Source organism: Seriola lalandi, unplaced genomic scaffold, assembly GCF_002814215.2.
Source record: "Seriola lalandi dorsalis isolate HSWRI2012SDOR001 ecotype SW California unplaced genomic scaffold, Sedor1 jcf7180002054258, whole genome shotgun sequence".
Classification (NCBI taxonomy): Eukaryota; Metazoa; Chordata; class Actinopteri; order Carangiformes; family Carangidae; genus Seriola; species Seriola lalandi.
This window is the reverse complement of record NW_019524811.1, coordinates 172,983-192,152: the sequence shown is the minus strand read 5'-3', so window position 1 is coordinate 192,152 and position 19,170 is coordinate 172,983. Positions and strand designations below refer to the sequence as shown.

The following is a 19,170-nucleotide window of genomic DNA, read 5'->3' as shown; positions in this document are numbered from 1 at the left end:
AAGAGCACACAACTTTAAAAAAAAAAAAAAGGACATTTTTAAACATACGGATCTTCAGTAGGAATGAAAAGACGTGGAGCTGAGTGAAACAGGCGGGGCAGGGAGGTCGGACACGTTGGTGGTTTTGAATCTTTTTCGTGGGACTTGTTGACAATAAGAGAAAATAAACACCAACTTTATCGTTAATGTAAAGGTTATCTGTGTGAACCTGCGACACACACACACACACACACACACTCGGGTTCTGACAACACTCCAATGTGGCTCGGCCGGTAAATAAAGCGACAGATCGCCGTGCCTCCAGGAGCCGCAGTGACAGATGGCCGAGGATCTGTGTGCACACGACACCTGAGCAAACCAATCTCTGACTCACACCAATGATGTAGCCATTAGTAACCCTCAAAATCTGGTTTACTAACCATACAGGGTTTGCATTTCCTGCCGTCCCAACGAAGACCTTGCTACTCTGGGTTTGGTTGCTATGGAGACGGGAGGCTGGCAAGGCTGAATCTGAGAGCTTCCACAGTCATCTGTCCTTTATCTCACTGACTTAATTGTGGATGACATGGTGTGGAGCATGTGGTTGGCTCGGCCAAGGCTCTCAGAGCTGTAAACCAGAGGGTGCATCATGTGATTTCTGTTTCAATCTGTGTGTTTAGTTTAGATGATGTAAGACTTTATTAATCCTCAGGGGCAAAAAAATACGTTTTTACTCTTTGCACATTGTAAGTGCAAACATTTTTATATTTGGGAAATCGTATTAAACATAATTAAAGCTTTATCATCATTATAGGAGATGCGGTTTGTGCTATTGGCAGGAGCAACTGGCTGTGTAAAGGGGCTCTGAGCAGTGGGCTCGCTGTGGGGGCTGGCAGCAGAGAGGATAGCAATAAGAATATGTGTGAAGCCTCCGCCTCCTGTTTCAGCTTCACGTGGCTTCATATAAATCTATACTGTCACATTTTATTGCTCCATAGAGTTACAACAGATTTTTTTCATGCCCTGTTTTAAATGTGCACGTCAGCACTGAAGTTGAATCAGGGACAGATATCAAAATAATATAAATACTTTAAAAGCATTCCTCCTTAAATACACAAAACTTTTCATTCACAAATAACAACAGCTGATTAAACCATCTGTGTACACGCTCGGGTCGGTATCGGCTCCTAAAGCGCCTTCACTTGACCTGCAACCTGGAAAGAATCTTGTGAGAGGAATTTGAGAGAAGGAAATCACACCATGTCAGCAGCCATTAAAGATGCCGCCTCATGTTGCAGTGAGGAAGCTGATCCCTCTGCAGCGCGAGTCTCGGTGCAAGAGCTTCTGTGGACGGGTGCACACGTTGTAAATGTGTATGTATGTGCATGCACTTGAATGCACATGACTGTGTGTGTGTGTGTGTGTGTGTGTGTGTGTGTCCTGCAAAATGATTCCCGGTGTTAATGGCCGATTCCTAATTCGTGCCACAATCTCTGACTTTGCCTTTAGCCAGGAGGGTGTAGAGTATCCGCTGCCTCTTCTGATGGACATATAAGTCGCTAGCTGCGTCTCTCGCCTAATAAGCAGGAGCTGCACCACCACAGCTAACATGAGGTCCATTTACAGGCTGTTCTGGAGCTTTCAGTCATGTCACACCATCTTCCTTCCTTTAAACGGAGTTTGTCCTATAGTGATGGAAGTTCAATTCTCTTGTTTTTCTGCAAAGGACTTTTCAAGTTGAGGTTGGAAGTTGATTCTTAACCTTGGACAAACAATTTCACACCAGACAATCTCCACCTGCTGAGGAAGATTGTGTGATACAGTAAGAAGCTACAGATCCGCAGCTAATTGGAGCTGGTGGTGAAACTGTGTAGTCACCTTCTGTTTCCAACAAGAGGCACTTGGATGTCCCGCCATGATCTCCATGACTAAAGATGTCACAGTGCTAGCAGTCAAGAAGGCTAATAAATACTAATACAAGTTTTCTAACCAGATCATCATTATCATAAGTTACTGTGCCTGTCCCCTCCTAATTAACCCAATTAACTCATTAATTAGCAAAGATAAAGCACATACTACATACCTGATATCAATGTGAAGTTGTTACCTTAAAGCGTTAAGAGCTTGGAGATCATTGGGAAATTTATGAAGAGGTGAGGTGCTCTAAAATCTAATCGTCCCACGGTGGGACATAAAAATGATCATTTGATCTCAGGTTTTTTCTTTTTTCTAAAAGTAATACCAGTATACAAGAGACAGGAGGGAACAGGAAGTCATTTTAGTTTGCTGCACAAGAAGGTGTTAAGACAGAGAGGTGTAAAGACAAGAAGCGATGCAGCAACGGGGAGTTAAAAGAGGTTTTATTTAAATTATTGTTGAGTAACAAGTCGACATCACTAATAGACTGGCACAGAAATACAGTTACGTCAGAAACCAACAGCACAAGCAGGCGATTATGTAAATTATATGCTCAAAATTAAATTTACCCCAAAGCTACAGATTCAAATAAAACTGTCAGGATACTAAAGACGTAGAGTGTTTTTGTTCTGTCACAGGCTGGATCTTATTTTACTGTTGAGGTCTTAACTAATGACCATCGTTAACGGAAATGATGCTTCTCACAGTTAATCCACTATTACATTTCCACATCAGTCATATTATTTTATTTTTTTGTACAATTACAAGTGAATTTTGCTGCCTGCTTTTTAATATCCTGTAAAGATATTAGAAGACTAAAGATGTTGCACTCACTCCCTGATATTTCTGCTTGTGTGTTACCAACCAACAGGGAGTTTAGTACAAAGACAAAGGCCGTTTTAGATTTAGTGTCAGTATTGGTTCTGAAAACAGGCCACAAGGAAAGAAAGTGCATATAAAATGGTGTGTGTGTGTGTGTGTGTGTGTGTGTTTGTTTGAGGGAGATAGAGTAGGGCTGGCACAGACTGAAGGTCAGGGGAAGTATCAGTGACAGGAAGTCAGCGTCTGCCAGGTTCAGACCAGGTTACCGCGGTAATGAATGACCGTGCTGAGTGACACCTGGCTGGTCTTAAAGACGAGAGGAACAGCGCTCAAACACACACACACACACACGATCAAATACGAGGACACACATTCACACACTTAGACAGTCCTAAAAACTCCTAAACTAAAATATGTTTCTTTAACATAAATCAACATTCATGACCAAATAAGCAACGTAAAAAACATATTTAGATATTACTGAGAATTTAACAGTCACCAAATATTGCTGATTCCTGATTGGTGCACAGAAGTACATGACATCACCTATTTCAAAGGGAAGAGGAGATTAAAAAGAAAAAGAAATCCAATATTTCTCATGTGAAATAACTGTTTTAACTTTTGCAGGAAATAATGCGTTCATGTCGTATCCCATCGCTCACAGTACGTAACAGATGTAGAGATTGTTGAGGATGGATGGATGGATGGATGGATGGATGGATGAATGGGTGGGTTGGCAAAACTTTGGGCCTTAACACAGGAGACCATTGTTTCTTTCCTATTTCCAACCGACAGTCAATTTTGCTTCTTTTAACCGTGACAACAATTGTTCTATAAGCCTTAACCGCTGTTTATTATTGTAACCATGACGACAAAGGTCCTCTAACCTAAACAAAGTACTTGTTTTAATCCAAACCACGATCGTTCCCTAAACCTAACCAAACCTTCACTATAGAATCATAAAAGTGTTAGTTATTTATTTGTCGACACTGATTGACATAATCTGTTTCACTAATTCAGGAGACGCTCCTATTGGTCACATCAGAGGAACAAACAACCTATAGCGTATGGTCGTTAAGGTTACAGGACATGTTGGTTTCCCATCAGGGTTCTCATGGATTAGGGATCCCCTGATATGATGTGAGTCTTTTTCCTGTCACCTTTGTCTCCTCCCCACAATAGAAGCTTAAAATAACCCACAAATACTTAATACTTAGATTTCCATTCAGCATGTCTCACCAACCCACACGTATCCTAGAGATCTAACAGACATGACTTCATCAACAAATATTAGCAAAATCTATTTTTAGATCGTTTGAAACCTGTATTGTTTACAACCATGTTTGCTAGCTAGCAGTCTTCTTCCCTTTCTCTGCTGGCACACCCGCTGCGTTATCAGATTACATCAGTCCCTCGGCTGGACTGTGTGTCATGACACTGACATCTCAATGAGCGTTCACCAGATGCAAACAAAACAGGGCCCCACTCTTAAAAACAATGCTCTGTAGTGCAACCGGTGGTCAGAAATTCATCAGGGCAGCTTTTAAAATACCAAACCAAACTTCTTTTTTTTTATTCATGCATATAGACACACTCTATATTTATATATATATATATATATATATATATATATATGTATACCTACTGTTTTGTCAAGGACAAACAACAGCAACAAGGATGGGAAAGTAGGAAACAATACTACTCGTACAAATTACTGTTAATTGGATTAAAATAAAAACGTGTGTATCAGTGTAGTTTGAGCTCTGTATCAATCACGCTGCCCTGAGCGTCTCAGTGTAACAAACATCAACATTTGAGGCTGACTATGACATTTCTCTTTGACATTAAGCTAACCAAGCACCTTACCAGAGGCCAGTGAAACACAATAGGGGTGAACTGACAACCTATTTCTCCACCGGGTGCTGTGGGTCCCACTGAGGTGACATTTTCCAGCCAGTGTTTTTGTTGTTTTTCTTTTTCTTTTTTCTTTTTGTTGTTGTTTGTCTCTCTTTCTTTTTCCACATCATCCATCCGATAGCACCTCCTCTTGCCTCCACGCACCATGTACAAAACTTCAAACGGCAAGATCAAAACAACCTTCATCACGCAGGCAACTATAGGCGATGGCAAAATGTCACATATTGTTACTGCCAGATTTTTCAGGGGGACAGAACGCATGAAAGCGGGGCTGGTCGGTGATTGCCTGCAGCAGGGGACCGAGAGCAGTCATGAAACAGCCCGTTATGTTTTGGAAAGCATTTGCGGCCACGTTGTGTCATTGTCTGGCCCTGATCCACATGCTGTGCTGGACACTCTGCCCACAATGTACCAAAATCAAAAATACATAACTCCCAGATTTATTCACGAGTGACACAGGATCCTCTGGCGGCTTGTAAACAACTCTCCCTCTCTCAACTGTCCTGTTTCCTACATGAATGTGTTGCTGCGACGAGTAACCTTGCCATGAGAACCAGCTCCACACAGTTTGAGCTCTGTGGGTAAAGTTAGTCTCACTTATCTCAGGTTCACTGCAGAGAATCGGCTCTCCCGCGACATCTCCTCGCTCCCCAGGTTCCAAGTATCAAATTCTCAGCCAGTCAAAGCAGCAGATGCAGCTCTATTTTAAGATCTGATATTCGCTGATGCCGTGGGATTTCAGCACATCTCCGTAGCGCCCGGTCGAGGAGGTGCGTTGCAGCCGGCAGTGGCGGCACCACTGGACGTTTTCAGAGGGTGACAGGCGAGGATGCATATAATTGCACCTGTCCACCTGTCTTATCACAACCTTCCGTTCTCCTTGTTGCAGAGTGCTGAAACACCTGCACAGACAGGCAGGGTGCCAGCCCCGTCACCACAGATGCTTTTGCCTGTCAAAGCTGCAGGATGCAACACTTTGCTGTAAATAACACCTCTTTTATTAGCCAGGATCACAATAAGACGGTTTAACAGATAAACCCCCCAGATGTCCTTCAAGAAAAGTGGAAATACAGAAAACACTTGTTTCCTCTTAAACAGCAACTTCCTCATTTGCCTTTTATATCCTATTCACAGTTTAACACCTACTGTCGAGCCAGGTTGGTATTATTAGCAGACTGTGTCAAGTTTAAAGATATCATATTGCGTAATTTATATTCATTGATATTTATTTTTAGCTGTTGTACCACTTTCATATTCTGTATTTTTCTTCCCTTTATTTAAAAAATGAACATCAGTGCAGTTCTCATATATCAAGCTTTAAAGCCTGTGGAATTAATAAAGCTTTACCTACTGTAATACCTGGCTTAAACGCACAGTATGAAACTTCTGCTGTTAGGGGTCTCTCAACCAAAACAATAACCAAAAGACGGCATTAGGTGACGTTGTGATGATCATGGGAGATGTTGGCGTCTCCTGGTTTGGATTCCTTCTGTGTCAGTTGGAGGAGCCAAGTTATCAACAGATAGTCTAACACGTCCTCTTTTCTCTAACTTGAGATCCAGACGTCCGATGACTAAAGTCCTTCATCTGTTTAAAATATATAGTTGAATATGACCAAGGTGTAAAAAGTGTATCTCAACAATCTGACCAAAATAGCTACGCATGCACATAGAGGATATGATGTCATTGACAGGCGAAAAAATGACACATACAGTTACTGTGATTAATTTCACGTATTTTTCTGGTTTTGAAAATTGCTGGAAACATTTGGGATAATGTAAGTAATTTTTAGACATTTTAATGTGGAAAAGTTAATTTAACTTTAAGTGTATGAGGAGATCAGGTTGGAGACAGCTCAGAAACTGAAGCATTTTCACTTATTTGTGAACCGGAGCCAAATTCTGAAAAGTGTAGCTAGCGTGAAAAGCTTGAACCTTGTCCCCGTCATTCATTCATCTCATAAAATTATAAAGCCTTCAATATCTCTGAAATTACAGACGCATCGTCACCATTTTCCTCCCCACTTATCCATTTGTTGTTGCTGAATAAAAAGAAAATTACAAAATTATACCCTCAGTGGCCGAGCCCCTGATATTATATTATATTTTTTGGTGAGTAGAAGCTTTCAGATCAAAATAGTACAATGAAAACAGCACATCTTCAAATGATGCATGAAAAATGAAAGATGCATGAATAGTGTCATCAATCAACTTATGTTACCTCACTGAGGCCCACTTAGTTTAACTGTAAAAACTATATAACTCCCTTTAGTATTTGTGTTATTGCAGCATGTGACAGCTTCATATTTGCTGACTGCATCAGAATGAGATACTTGTGTAACACGGCTCCTTTTGGTTCAATATTGGAATGGAACCAATCTGTGTATTTTTTAGTTTCTTTTTTCTCGTATTGTCTTCATGCGTTAAGTGATGTAAGCAGGTCTGGTTGTGTCATGTGTCTTGCCTCTGTTAAACACTTTAAGCAGAAGCAGATGATGTTATTACACAGACAGAGTAAAAGGATGAATCCTTGACTCCGCCTTCATTTGCTAACGTCGTTACTGACTCCAGCGAGTCACAGTGACACTCTCCATTCACCGTGCTCTTCTGGTGCTGTCTACCATCTCCATCACCTCCAGCAGCTACATCTACATCAGCCATATGACTTCCTTTTGACATATAGTGGATTTAATCTCTGAACACATGCATCTTGATCTTATTTTATATGTACAGTGACGGTTTTATCTGTGAAAGACAGATCACGTCCTCGGGCCTGAGGAGAGCAGAAGCAGCTCTGGTCAAGCTCAAACTGAGGTCTCTCTTTAATTGATCACGGCCACTCGAAGCTGAAGTGTCCTGAACGCTGCTGTATGTCGTGTGTATTCTGAATGTGTGGACGCTGTAAAGCATTTTACTGGATATCCATGAGTCTATATGTTAATGTGACAAACATTCAGTTCAGTCAGGCGCCTTGTTGGAGGTGTTGCAGTTAGTATTTTTGAAAGCAGCTCGGCTGTTTTAGAGGTAAAGACCTCTGTAATTTAACCTGAATCACTATCAGAGGATTCCTGTGATGAATGAATAAACACGCGTAGAGGAAAATATATATAATAATGCTGTTTTGGCAGCATGGTCCCCTGCTGGAGTTTCTGTTTGGCCATATGATAGGTCACACGGAGCTTGCTCTCGTGACTGATCAGTTACATTGACCCTTAACCCAGAGGTCAAGAGTTAAAGACAGAGAGGAGGGGCAGGGTCTGGTCTGAGAGCAGATCCTCTTCTGACCTTTGGCTCAATGATGCATTGAGTCATTTTACACTGTAATCTCAGTTTAGACTAATTACTGCATTACATGACACGGAGACCAACAAACTACACTGACCTACACTGCTGTCACAACAACAAGGACACTTACAAAAAATTCATACTCCATCAATAAAGTTGTTTACATGTACACCCTGTGTCAGTTGGAGCCAAACATAGAAACGGTGCGTAGTAGAGCTGCAAATAAATCAAATCCCAAAGATTTCACTAATTTTACTGTCATGTCTGACAAAGGGAAGCAGCAAATCATCACACTGGAGAAGCTGGAACCAGAAAATATTTGTCACTGTTGCTTGGAAAATGACAGAGATGATAAACTGATGATGAAATGAAAATAGTTGCTGATTTAATTTTCCCTGTCCAGTAAATAAACTAAATCATCCAAGTCAGCTCGCAGATTGAATAGAGAAGCTGCCCTTCAGTTTAAAATACAGTCACAATGGAATAAAAGGATACTAACATTTAATGTTTATCTTTGCAAAGTGGAGTTGATCGGAGTATTTTTAGGAGCCATCTGAGGCTTTCCTTGGCTTCACCGGACTTCGTTGTAAAGTGTCCAGTAGAGTGTCGAAGTCCACAATCTGTACAATGATATTCTAACCTGTAGGTATATTTGGCCAAAACTACAACAGTCAACAGTTGGATTCAGACCTACAGGTGTATGAAAAGGTTTGGGCACCTCTGGACAAATTACATATTTTAGTTGATTTGTAAAAAAAAAAAGGTAAAAACCCTTGCAGGTAACAGACATTAAAAATGAGCTTTTCTTCAAATGTTAATTCTCTATTACTTTTATTTAATGAACTTGACAAAAATAGGGAAATAGAGAAACTTTGGCATGTGCAAAAGTTTGAGCACCCTACACTTCTCAAACACTCAGAACATCTTTAACTCTATGGTCTTTAATTGGTTCATTAAGACTTGTAAAGCAGGTCAAGACTTGTCATTAAGGATTGCCAGCTGATGATAATTCCTGAGCTAATACATTTTCTGACTCTTCAAATCTTGTGCTAACACTCAACAACCGCGGGCTCCTCTAAGCAGCTGACTGAGGATCTGAAGATGAAGCTAATTGATGCTACGAAGCAGGAGAGGCTATAAAAAGGCATCAAAGAGCTTCCAGCTTGAAATTTCCATTGTCAGAAATGTCATTAAGAAATGGCAGATAAGGGAAGCTGTGGAAGACGAGACAAGATCTGGAAAATCAAGAAGACTTTTAGATAAAACTGCAGGTCTGCTGGGCAGAGAGGCAAAGCAAAACCTCCATATGACTGCAGAGGAGCTGCAGGGAGGTTCAGCTGTGTTCACTGTGCAGCATTGATGCATAAACCACACTGAGGAGTCATCAGAAGATAAACTTACCTGCAACCTCATCACATAAGTCTGAAGTCTGCAAAGCAACATCTTGATAAGTAGTTTTGGAAACGTGCTGAAGTTACAGTTGATCTCTTTGGCCTCAATCACCAAAGGTTCATTTGGAAAAAAGCATTTGATGAAAAGAACACCTCAAGCACGGAGGTGGAAATATTCTGCTTTGGGGTTGTGGGGCAGAAAGTGGCACAAGAATCGTTGCACAGAGGGAAGAACGGATTCCACTAAATATCAACAAATTCTGGATCCTAATGTCCTGCAGTCAGTCAGGAAACTGGAGCTGAAGAGGCTGGTTTCAGTGAACAACCACAGTGAACCAAAGTGGACCTCTAAATCCTCCATGAACCACTTCAAGAAACACAAGCTGAAGCTCTCACAGTCCCCCTGACCTGAACATCTCTGAAAATCTTAAACAGCCTAAAAAATAACCTCAGAAGTGATCCGCAGGACGTGTGGGTGAAAATTCATTTATTGAGAATAGACAGACTCAGAATAAGAATCAGAATCAGAGCGTTAACAAACAGTGGAAAGGCTCATTTTTCATGTGGTTGTAACAGGTTTGTTTACTTCTTTTCAAAAACAAAATCCACAGAATATGGAATTTGGCCAAACTTTTATAGACAGCTGTAAAACGAGCTGTGATACTGTGTAGGCTTTACTGAATGTCCTGCGGGTAACGTTGTCTCTCCTGTTCTCTCCTTCAGGACGCCTCCATCGCCCATCGCTTTCATCTGATGCGAGAAAAGCACCCGGAGAAGTTCAACAGCAGGTAACTTAATGGCTCATATTTTGGAAACGGCCTCAAGCATCTACAACACACACCGGCGCAGAGCTGTTGGGGGGGGGGGGGGGGGGGGGGGGGGGTGTTGACAGTGGTTCTGCTAGTCAAAAAGACAGTTAATCTTTCCCTTTCCACTGTCTTAATACCATTAGCTAACAAGCAAACCTTGTAACCAGCTAGTGACCTCGCACTTCAATCTGGAAGCTCGATATCTCACTGAGCCGCAGTCGTCAGCAATCAATAACGAGACAAGACCTGCCTGCATGGTGGGATCAATACGCTGGCAGTGGCTTTTCTGTGATTAAACTGAACTGAACTGTGGCATTAGAGTCTAACTGGGCATTCAGATCTGATTCTAAAAAAGTAAAATGAGGAGAAAGTTGTGGAGAAACGAGGCTGCTACATCGCGAAGGCAGATGGAGACAGCTGTGACGTAAACGAAGGTTAACATCATCCTAATAGCAGAGAAGGTATCGTCAAATGGCGGGCCACGAGGACAAGTGCACAGCCGTCTAATTAATTGTTATATAACACTGGAAGCTGCCTCGGTCTGACTAGAGAGTGAGAGAGGTCAGCAGAGAGAGCAGCAGCGATCCAGAGTCAGATGAAAAAGAAATATCTCGGCGATGACGCACCGCCTATAGCAGCAAGTTCAGAAAGACGAATTCAACCTCGTTACACAGAAGTGAGAAACAAGCGTCATCTGTGTGTGAAATGTTAAAGTCTGACATGTTGTCTTGAGACAACGCTGATAACACTGTTAGGGTTGTTCTGTCAGACTTAACGAAGCTCCTCCCGAACACTTTATACAGCAGAGTTCACAGTAGTGAGTAAACTGATCCGGTCTGAGATGTGCAGTTCAAATTCCATGAAAAGACGGGACACGACAGGATTATAAATTCAGCGTCAGAGTCTACAGCCAGGCTCTTTGAAGCTGGCCTGGACTCTGCGGACATTACTGTGCCCCCTAGGAAACCAAATTGCCCCCCCTCACTCACATCCGTTCTGTATGCACACTTAAAGTTTACTCCTTACATTTTGTGTTGGCCACTAACTGCAGGCAGGAAGTAGCGGAAGAATTGTCGGAGTTATTGTAATGTACGAGTTTTCAAATTGCAAATGGCGTTCACACCAATATCTTACGACTGGGCAACTTCCAGTTTTATATATTTATATAGAAATGCCTCAAATCAACAAAAAGTAAAATAAATAGTGCTTAAAATACTTAAACCCACATTTAATGAATATGATGTTTGACGTTTTGACCTGATGATGGTGCTAGAAGAAAAGTTGAGTCAATTTAATGGCATCCAACAGATATTTCACTTTAAACCCACAAATATCAACCTCATGGTGGCGCTGGAGGGAAACTGAGCAGGTGAGTCACTAGGCTTTATCCTCTGGGGACCATGAATGTCATGACAAACTTACATCCCTGGTTTACTTTGAGTCAATCCTTCGTGGCCCGGTTTTATTTCAAGTCTTGGGTCTTGGTGCCACAAACAGAAAGAGTTGAGAAACAAACTAACAGTCTTTTTTTTTTTTATTTTGAGATTTGTTATTACCGACCTTTTTCTTAAGATATAAACATTAACCTCCCGAAGCCCCAAAACCAAAAGCATCAAGGGGGGGGGGGGGCTCCTTTGAAGTCTCACTGCTTTCATTTATTCTGTGGTCACTCTTCTCTCATTCAGATGCACCGTGGAGAACAAACAGCAGCAGTATAAACACTTCCTCTGTAGACAGATACTGTAGCCCTGAGGTGAATGACCGGTGATGTGGCCTGTTGCCTCTGCTGTAGCCTGAGGTCGAGGTGTGTGTGTGTGTGTGTGTGTGTGATCAAGTTCTCAAGTGTCTCAAAGTGAACCTCTATGCAAAGCACTGGCTGGTGTCTCATGCAGACTTGCACCAGTCACTTGTTTAAAAGCCATCCTGTGTAAACTGCACATCGACTGTGTGCGTTTGTGATCGTATGCACATGAGCACAAATCGCTTCGAGCGTGGCGTGGAATTCCCTCGCCACAATTAACTTTTACTTTTGTTTGACCTCTCAGTAAAGTATAAAGTCTTGTTTTGAATGCCTCTGACTCACTTGGGAACTCTGTCTTTGTGCAGCACTGTATGTTTTTTCATGTTGTTTGCATGATGGAAACAACATGTCTTCTGCTCCCCTCCGCACTTAATTAGTCTACATACTAAGGAAAATAAGAAAATAAGAGCACCGAGAGGAAGAGGGAGAGATGGGGGTTGTTTATTCTTTGAAATTCAATAATTAATGCTTAAGTTTCCACCCTTGGTCCCAGACCTGTTTCCATCATCACAGGCAGAAGGAAGAGAGGGTGGTAAAAGATAAAAGACAGATACCTCTGTTCTCCAGGGGCCCTCTCTTTGATCCATCAGACAAGGACCAGAGATGAAACATGTAAAGCATTTATGTGGAGAGCAGGACATATTCAACACACATAAACAACACATGAACACAGTAACCTATAAAACCTCGTCTTCTCTACTGCATGTGTTTCACTTTTGCTTTTTTTGATGGTTCAGAATATTTCTAATCCACCGACCGATCTCTCCGTCGCTGTGTGAGCCACTCCTGGCTCTGATCCAGCTGTAAACTCCAAGCGACAGTCTTCACAAAAACGTGAACTGTATTGACACCCACCGCTACACAAAATAATAATACCAACAGTCTGATAAAGACTATTTAGAGGAAGCCAACACTGGAGGTTATTGTTCTAGTGTGAATTCTGTTCTTCAGGACGTCCACAGGGCAGCAGACAGCTGATGGACAGCTGCAACTGTTTCATTGTCGTCTGACTGATGTTTTGGCAGAGTAAATATCCGTCCATCTTTACAGCAGTTTGAATTGAAAGGAGTCAGTGTGGAGATCGAGCAGTTTTTTTCTCTACGGGTGAGCAGATGATTAATGACCTTTGACCCGGAGAGAGAGGGGCCCATAGCCACATGCAGCACTTAGCTCAGTGCTTTACTGTCCTCCATGCCACTCACAATCCCACATTGTCTGCATGTGTTTGTGTGTGTGTGTGTGTGTGTGTGTGTGTGTGTGTGTGTGTGTGTGTGTGTGTGTGTACTACAACACCATCCCCCGCTTGTCTACTAGCACATACCCCCACCCCCCACCTCCCAGTGTCACCCTCCCATCCTGGGCCTGTTGGGACAGAAGGGAAGTGTGACTGCTGACACCTCGGCCTGTGGAGCTCCACCAGGCCTCTAATGGTCACAGTAGCCAGACCTCCAGGAGCCCCAAGCCCAGGTGCTAATGACTTCTCACACTGGGGACAATGCTGCCTTTCTGTGTGTGAATGTGTGAGTGTGTGTTCGTCACCGCAAGTGGGGGAGTTTCAGAGGAGGAGGGTTGGACTTAGAGACGTTGAGAGAAAGGATCATTTTGAAAATGCATCTTTTTCTCTTCTTTGTGGCCTCTTATCCAAACTTGTGCAAAACTAGGAGACATTTTTTTTGTAAAGATATATCACACTCCCTTCAAATGATCAACAACAGTTGGTAGCACAATACAAGATACAGTTTCTGTTATTCTAAGGTCACTTACTTAGATGTTACTGTGTTTTCAGATACACAAGCATAGATATGTTCCCACGGTCAACAATGAAACTCCACACTCAAGATGCAGTTTGTTTGAAGTTACACTTACTTGTTAAAAAATCCTGTATGTTAAATGTTTATCTGTGTTTTAATATTAAAAAGAGGTGAACATTAGATCAGACAAATCAGTAATCTTGTTGAACTTAACTTTTTAAAATTGACATTTTCTTAAAAGACAGGAAACTAAATGAACAGATTTCAGCCTGAGTTATAGGACGGATCTGCCTTAAGCCTGTTTTATACTTCTGCGTTGACTCGTTGCCATAGGTACGGCGTAGGCACGGCGTAGGCACAGCGTTAGCTACGGTGTAAGTACTCTATGTATTGATCCTACGCAGTGTAGTATAAACCAGGCTTTACCAGCTGATTACATTCTGCCAGTGATCTGAGGAATAACTGTAATGAGCGAACAGACCGACACTGAGTGATCGGAGTTAATATTTATTTTAAAGCAAAACACGCTTTGATCCCCGGTGTTTGTTTATGTAAACACCATTAGCTCTTTTCATAAGCTGCTTTGTCATCAAGCCCAAAGAACAGGTCACTGAAACTTATCACCTGATTGGATTAGCAGAGATCAGGTGTCAGCACCTTGCTGACCTCTGGTCCAAAAACACTGCAGCCAGGGTTGTTTTTCCCTTTTAGATTTTCTGCTGATGGAGTGTGAAGATGTTTTGCTTTGTCTGTGCCGCTACAGTGACTGTCGTGTTCACTTCCCAGATTCTTCTATTTATTCCAAACAAACTGCTGTTACTGCTCCGAGAAAATTAAAAGCAACAGCTCCTGTGTACAAGGGAAAGACCCACATTACCTGCTGCATAAAGGAAACACAAATCTCATGACCGTGCTCTGATGTAAGAGCTAATATTTGATTCATTTGATGCCTTTTCTTTAGAAATGCTTTATTATCCGATTAATGCAAATCTAGGATTTTCTTCCTTTAAATGTTCTTCTTTTGTCAATTTTAAATATATTTGGCCTTATAAACACATCCTAATTTAATTCAGTGTTTTGCATTTATGAACAAACTTGTATTAAGTTCCTGCTTTTGAGTCACATCTTTCCCGACATTAACTGCTTTTAAATAAACTGTGATTCAGGTACACATCACACACAGTCAAGGCGTAAACGGGGTTTCTACCTTGGAAGTTTTATTAATCAATATTTCATATTAACATGGACTTCCCATGTTGCTGTGGAGAAAAAGTCAGTCAGAGGCGCAAATCAGAGCTTTTGTCTGTGTGACTGGGAACAAAATACTACACATAATTGCCTAATTCAACCTAAATTGCCTCAGAATGTGGAAGTAAAATGATTGCGAGTGCTAAATGTTTTATTAGGTTTCTAATCTTTAGTTTCCACTTGCCATTTGCAGCACCTGAAATACACTTTTGAGCTGGGTAATGGGATGTTTCCTCCTGAAATGTGTCATGGGAGTTGTAGTTGACTTCTCTCCTCACAATATCATGTCCACAGACTTCCAACTTTGATTTCTGTTGAAATAATTTGGTATTTACCAACACAAATGATCTCTTTCTTTTTCTTTTTTTTAAGCACAACTTTATACAAGTTACGTCAGAGTCCACCCTCATGTCCTCCTGATTTCACAACAGGTATGAGGGAGGAGGGGCAGTAAAGAGGTGGTGGGTCATGAGGTCACTGCTCACATTGGGGATTAAAGGAGATGCTTATCTGTAGGGAAGGGGGCAGCAAGGTATTGGGTAAGGGTTGACCAGATATACAGCAGAGAGTTTTTGGAGTCGTCCCCCCCAGAGCTCTGCCGAAGCACCTGAACCATGTTTTCACAACAACATGGTTCCACCTTCCACCTCAGTGGTAAAGCCTCTCTCCTCTCTCTCTCTCTCTCTCTCTGCTCTCTGGTAGATGAAACGTGAGTCCACTCGATTCTCTTTGAAATGTTGAAACAGCTTTAAAGAGACGAAGCATCTTAACGGTTTTCATTCAAGTTGAAAAGAAACTACTTTTCTTTGTCGGGGAGTCAGTTGTCAGTTCCATGCGAGGACACTGTTTAACACTAAACCTATTACCATCTCCTTAGGGTTCAACACACCCTGCCTTACAAGTCATGATTGGTAAACCACCACCACCAGCCCCCCCACCCCCCATTTTTTAAGATCCCTTTTGTTCTAGCTTTGCATTAGTTTTTGTGCAGAAACATGGGAATAATGGAGGAAAGGCTTATGGAAGTGGCGTGTCTCCCTGTTGCACTCTGTGTTCATAAGAGAGGGGAAAAAACATGAGTTAATTGCATTTTTTACAGGCCGTCTCAAGTGGAAGCAGCTTAATGAGGTTAGGCAGCTCGCCTCGTTGAGAATCGCAACTGCTCCTAATTGTGATCTCAAATATGCTCATAATCCCCTGATTTGACAGCAGCAGAGGTTTCAGGGGAGGTATTAAGGTGAAAGAGAGAGAACAAGGGACAGAAAGACAATTAGCAGGGAGAAAAACATGTGAACAAGTGCAGCGGCTTAAGACATTTTACTTACACTCACAGTAAAATAAACACTTATTAAAGACTTGAATGCTGAAAAAGAAATAAAAGAATAACAGCAAAATACGTTGAACTGTTCAAACAGGTCGTGTTCTGTTTAGATGTTCGATGCCCTCGTCTTTCTCTCATAACCTTGTTATTGGTATGCCCACATTATACGGAGATGTTGTGTCAATAGCTGTGTTGTCAGTATCAGCAGCATATCCACATGCCAATGAACCCACTGTCATATCATGAAATATGTTTCATTTCTGCAGTAAAACACATTGAGCCGTCGGTTAGTTGGAAGTTAGTCATGTTTTTTCTGTGGTTTACTTTCTGTTTTTCTTTTCCTTTTTTAGACTGCAAAAAGGTGAAGTGAAACATTTTATAGACCCATGATCGATCTCTGGAGCACATTCGAGCTGGAAAGCTGGTCGATTAATCATTTATCAAATTAATACTTTAATAATTTCAGGCATTTTTTAGGCAAAAATAAACACATAACACAGCTGTAGACTACTTAATGTCACACACCTTGTTTTTTATGAGCTTCTTGATCCAAAAACTGAAGGTCATGGTTACAAAATATAAAGTTTATAAGGTTAAATTATTGATGTGATATGAAAGGAAGAAGAAGTCTCACTCTGTTGGAGTAGGTTGTACGGTGGTGTGACAGGGTTTCCCCCACTAACTCTCTTTGACAGGTATTAACAGCAGTGTGCAGAGGGCAGACACACAGACAGGCCAAAAGCTTAATTTGTCATTAAACAACATTTAATTTTAACCTTTTAACCAGCAAAAAGTGACGCTCACTGATAATGATGAGAAGCTGCTGCTGCTGCTGAATATTTTCTACACCATTTAGCAATTGATTATTAGCGTTTCGTGAATCGGCCCCAAGCTCAGGACGTCTCTAGATTTCATGCTTTTCCTTGTCGTACAGCGTAGGTTACTGAATATGTTTTGGTTTTGACTGTTGGTCGGACAAAAAAAGACATTTGAAGACGTCCCTCGGGATGTGGGAAATTATAACAGGCATTTTCACTGTTTTCTGACATTTTATACACAAAACAATGAATCAGTTTATTGAGAAAATAAAAGGAAGTTTAATCCATCTATGATAGAGATTGGACATCTTCAGGGGTAATCTAGTAGTAAAGGGTCCAACATGTCCGAACATCAAGAAAGCAGTGTGCTTTGTTGTTGAGGTCAGACCTCGATTCATTCTCCAGCTAGCTGATAACAATTACGCTCTGTAGTTGGATCAGACTGAGGTCGGATCACGTTCCAACCACAAACCGCTCCAGAATCTGTTAGTGATCGCGCAGAGACCGCTTCCTTTTAAAGGGGTTAGTCCAACATTTAGTACAGACATTCATGGTCCCCAGAGGATGAGTCCCGTCGACTCTGATGATCCCCTGACTTTACCCCTAGTGACCGATGAGGTTGACATACATGGTTTTTGCCGAAATGTCTCGACAACTACTGGATGATTTGTTTGAGACGGTGTAAGACTCTTCACTGAGTTTCCAGAGTCACGTCCAGTTGATGAACCTGTTGGGGTTTTTTTTTTTTGCTAACCCTGAAAACACACATCATTAGTGCTTCGTCACTTTACAGTTGATATTCACAGATCGGTCAAGCAGATCTTTCACCTTGACTGTGTCATTCAGCCTCTCTCCAGTTCTAAAACTGCAACAAATGACATCAGGATATAAACAAAACTGCATCCATCAGGTCACCTCTGACAAACCCATCTGCAGGGCAGTAATGAAGCATTGCTCATTGTTGTGAATCACAGTAATATTTACCTTGACCTCGCAGTCTCCACCAGCAATGTTTCACTCCGCGTCCCCTCCAGAGGCGATGTTGACATTTCAACTCCCGGCATCGGGGCACGGAGGCGAAAATGTGTACATTGCTTTGGTGAAAGCGCAGAGAACAGCGGGCGGCCGGGTTGACAGATGGTGGGGGGGTTAATATTTTGCGGTGCAGTATCTAACCACCGATGCTGCCAGTGTCTCCGTTTTTAAGGCTTTGGGGTGCGTCAGTGGAGCTTTGACCTCTGTGGTCACATGGCCTGTTGCTGTCCTGACCTGTCAGTTTCAAAATGTGAGATGACTCAAGGCACCGGACAGCTTCAATATGTGTCCACTGCACCCGAAACAAATGGAGCCACGGGCGCGCGACACTGTACTCATGTGCAAGCTAAGTTAGGACTGGGAATATTTTCGAATGTGTTGGTCACAAACACGTCTGTCCTCTTTTTCCCCTCTCTCTCCTCAGAATGAAGAACAAGCTCTGGTACTTTGAGTTTGGCACCACTGAGACCATATCTGCCACCTGCAAGAAGCTCAACGAATGCATCGAAGTCGAGGTGAGTCACAGACTGTTGTCCCTGAGACATAATGGGTGAGTGGATACAAAAAGTGAGGAAAATATCCTTAAATACCATATTTGATTTAAAAAAAAAAAGAAACATCTTGTGTACACTACACCTCAACAAGTTTGCTTTCCTGCCTTTTCGCTGACAGGCTTTTAAGTGCTGTTATTTTATGTTTTTTCTAAAAGGTTTTGAAGAAATTTACGCCAAAGTAGTTTTGCCATATTAATGAGGCGAGCTATTCATAGCACATCATCAGATTAATGCTCCATAAAGTCACTGATTGCCTCATTCTGTCATACAGCGCCGCATAATCTGTCACCTGGGTGCTTAAAGCACAGCAACACTCCAAGAAAACACACCGGAAAACATGCAAACAAACTGCTTCATGCCCTGCACCCTCCATATCATACCATACCATATTCATCCAGTCACACCAACATCTGCTTATTGTCAGACAGAAACATTCAAGGTGTCACTGGTGAAGTAAATGAGTTTCTTGATTCACTACGGCCGAGATAATGTGTTACCACATCTTTTATTTACTGACCATTAT

General features: G+C 41.8%; 1 protein-coding gene across 1 annotated transcript in view; it reads left to right on the top strand.

Annotated features, from left to right (window-relative positions):
• Positions 1–19,170, top strand: part of dgkg (diacylglycerol kinase, gamma) — a 103,593-nt gene that overhangs the window by 55,117 nt on the left and 29,306 nt on the right. Inside the window, exons 20-21 of the mRNA XM_087173612.1 lie at positions 10,034–10,098; positions 18,518–18,608. Of these exons, the coding sequence (XP_087029738.1) occupies positions 10,034–10,098; positions 18,518–18,608 (156 nt within the window). The remainder of the gene's footprint in view (positions 1–10,033; positions 10,099–18,517; positions 18,609–19,170) is intronic.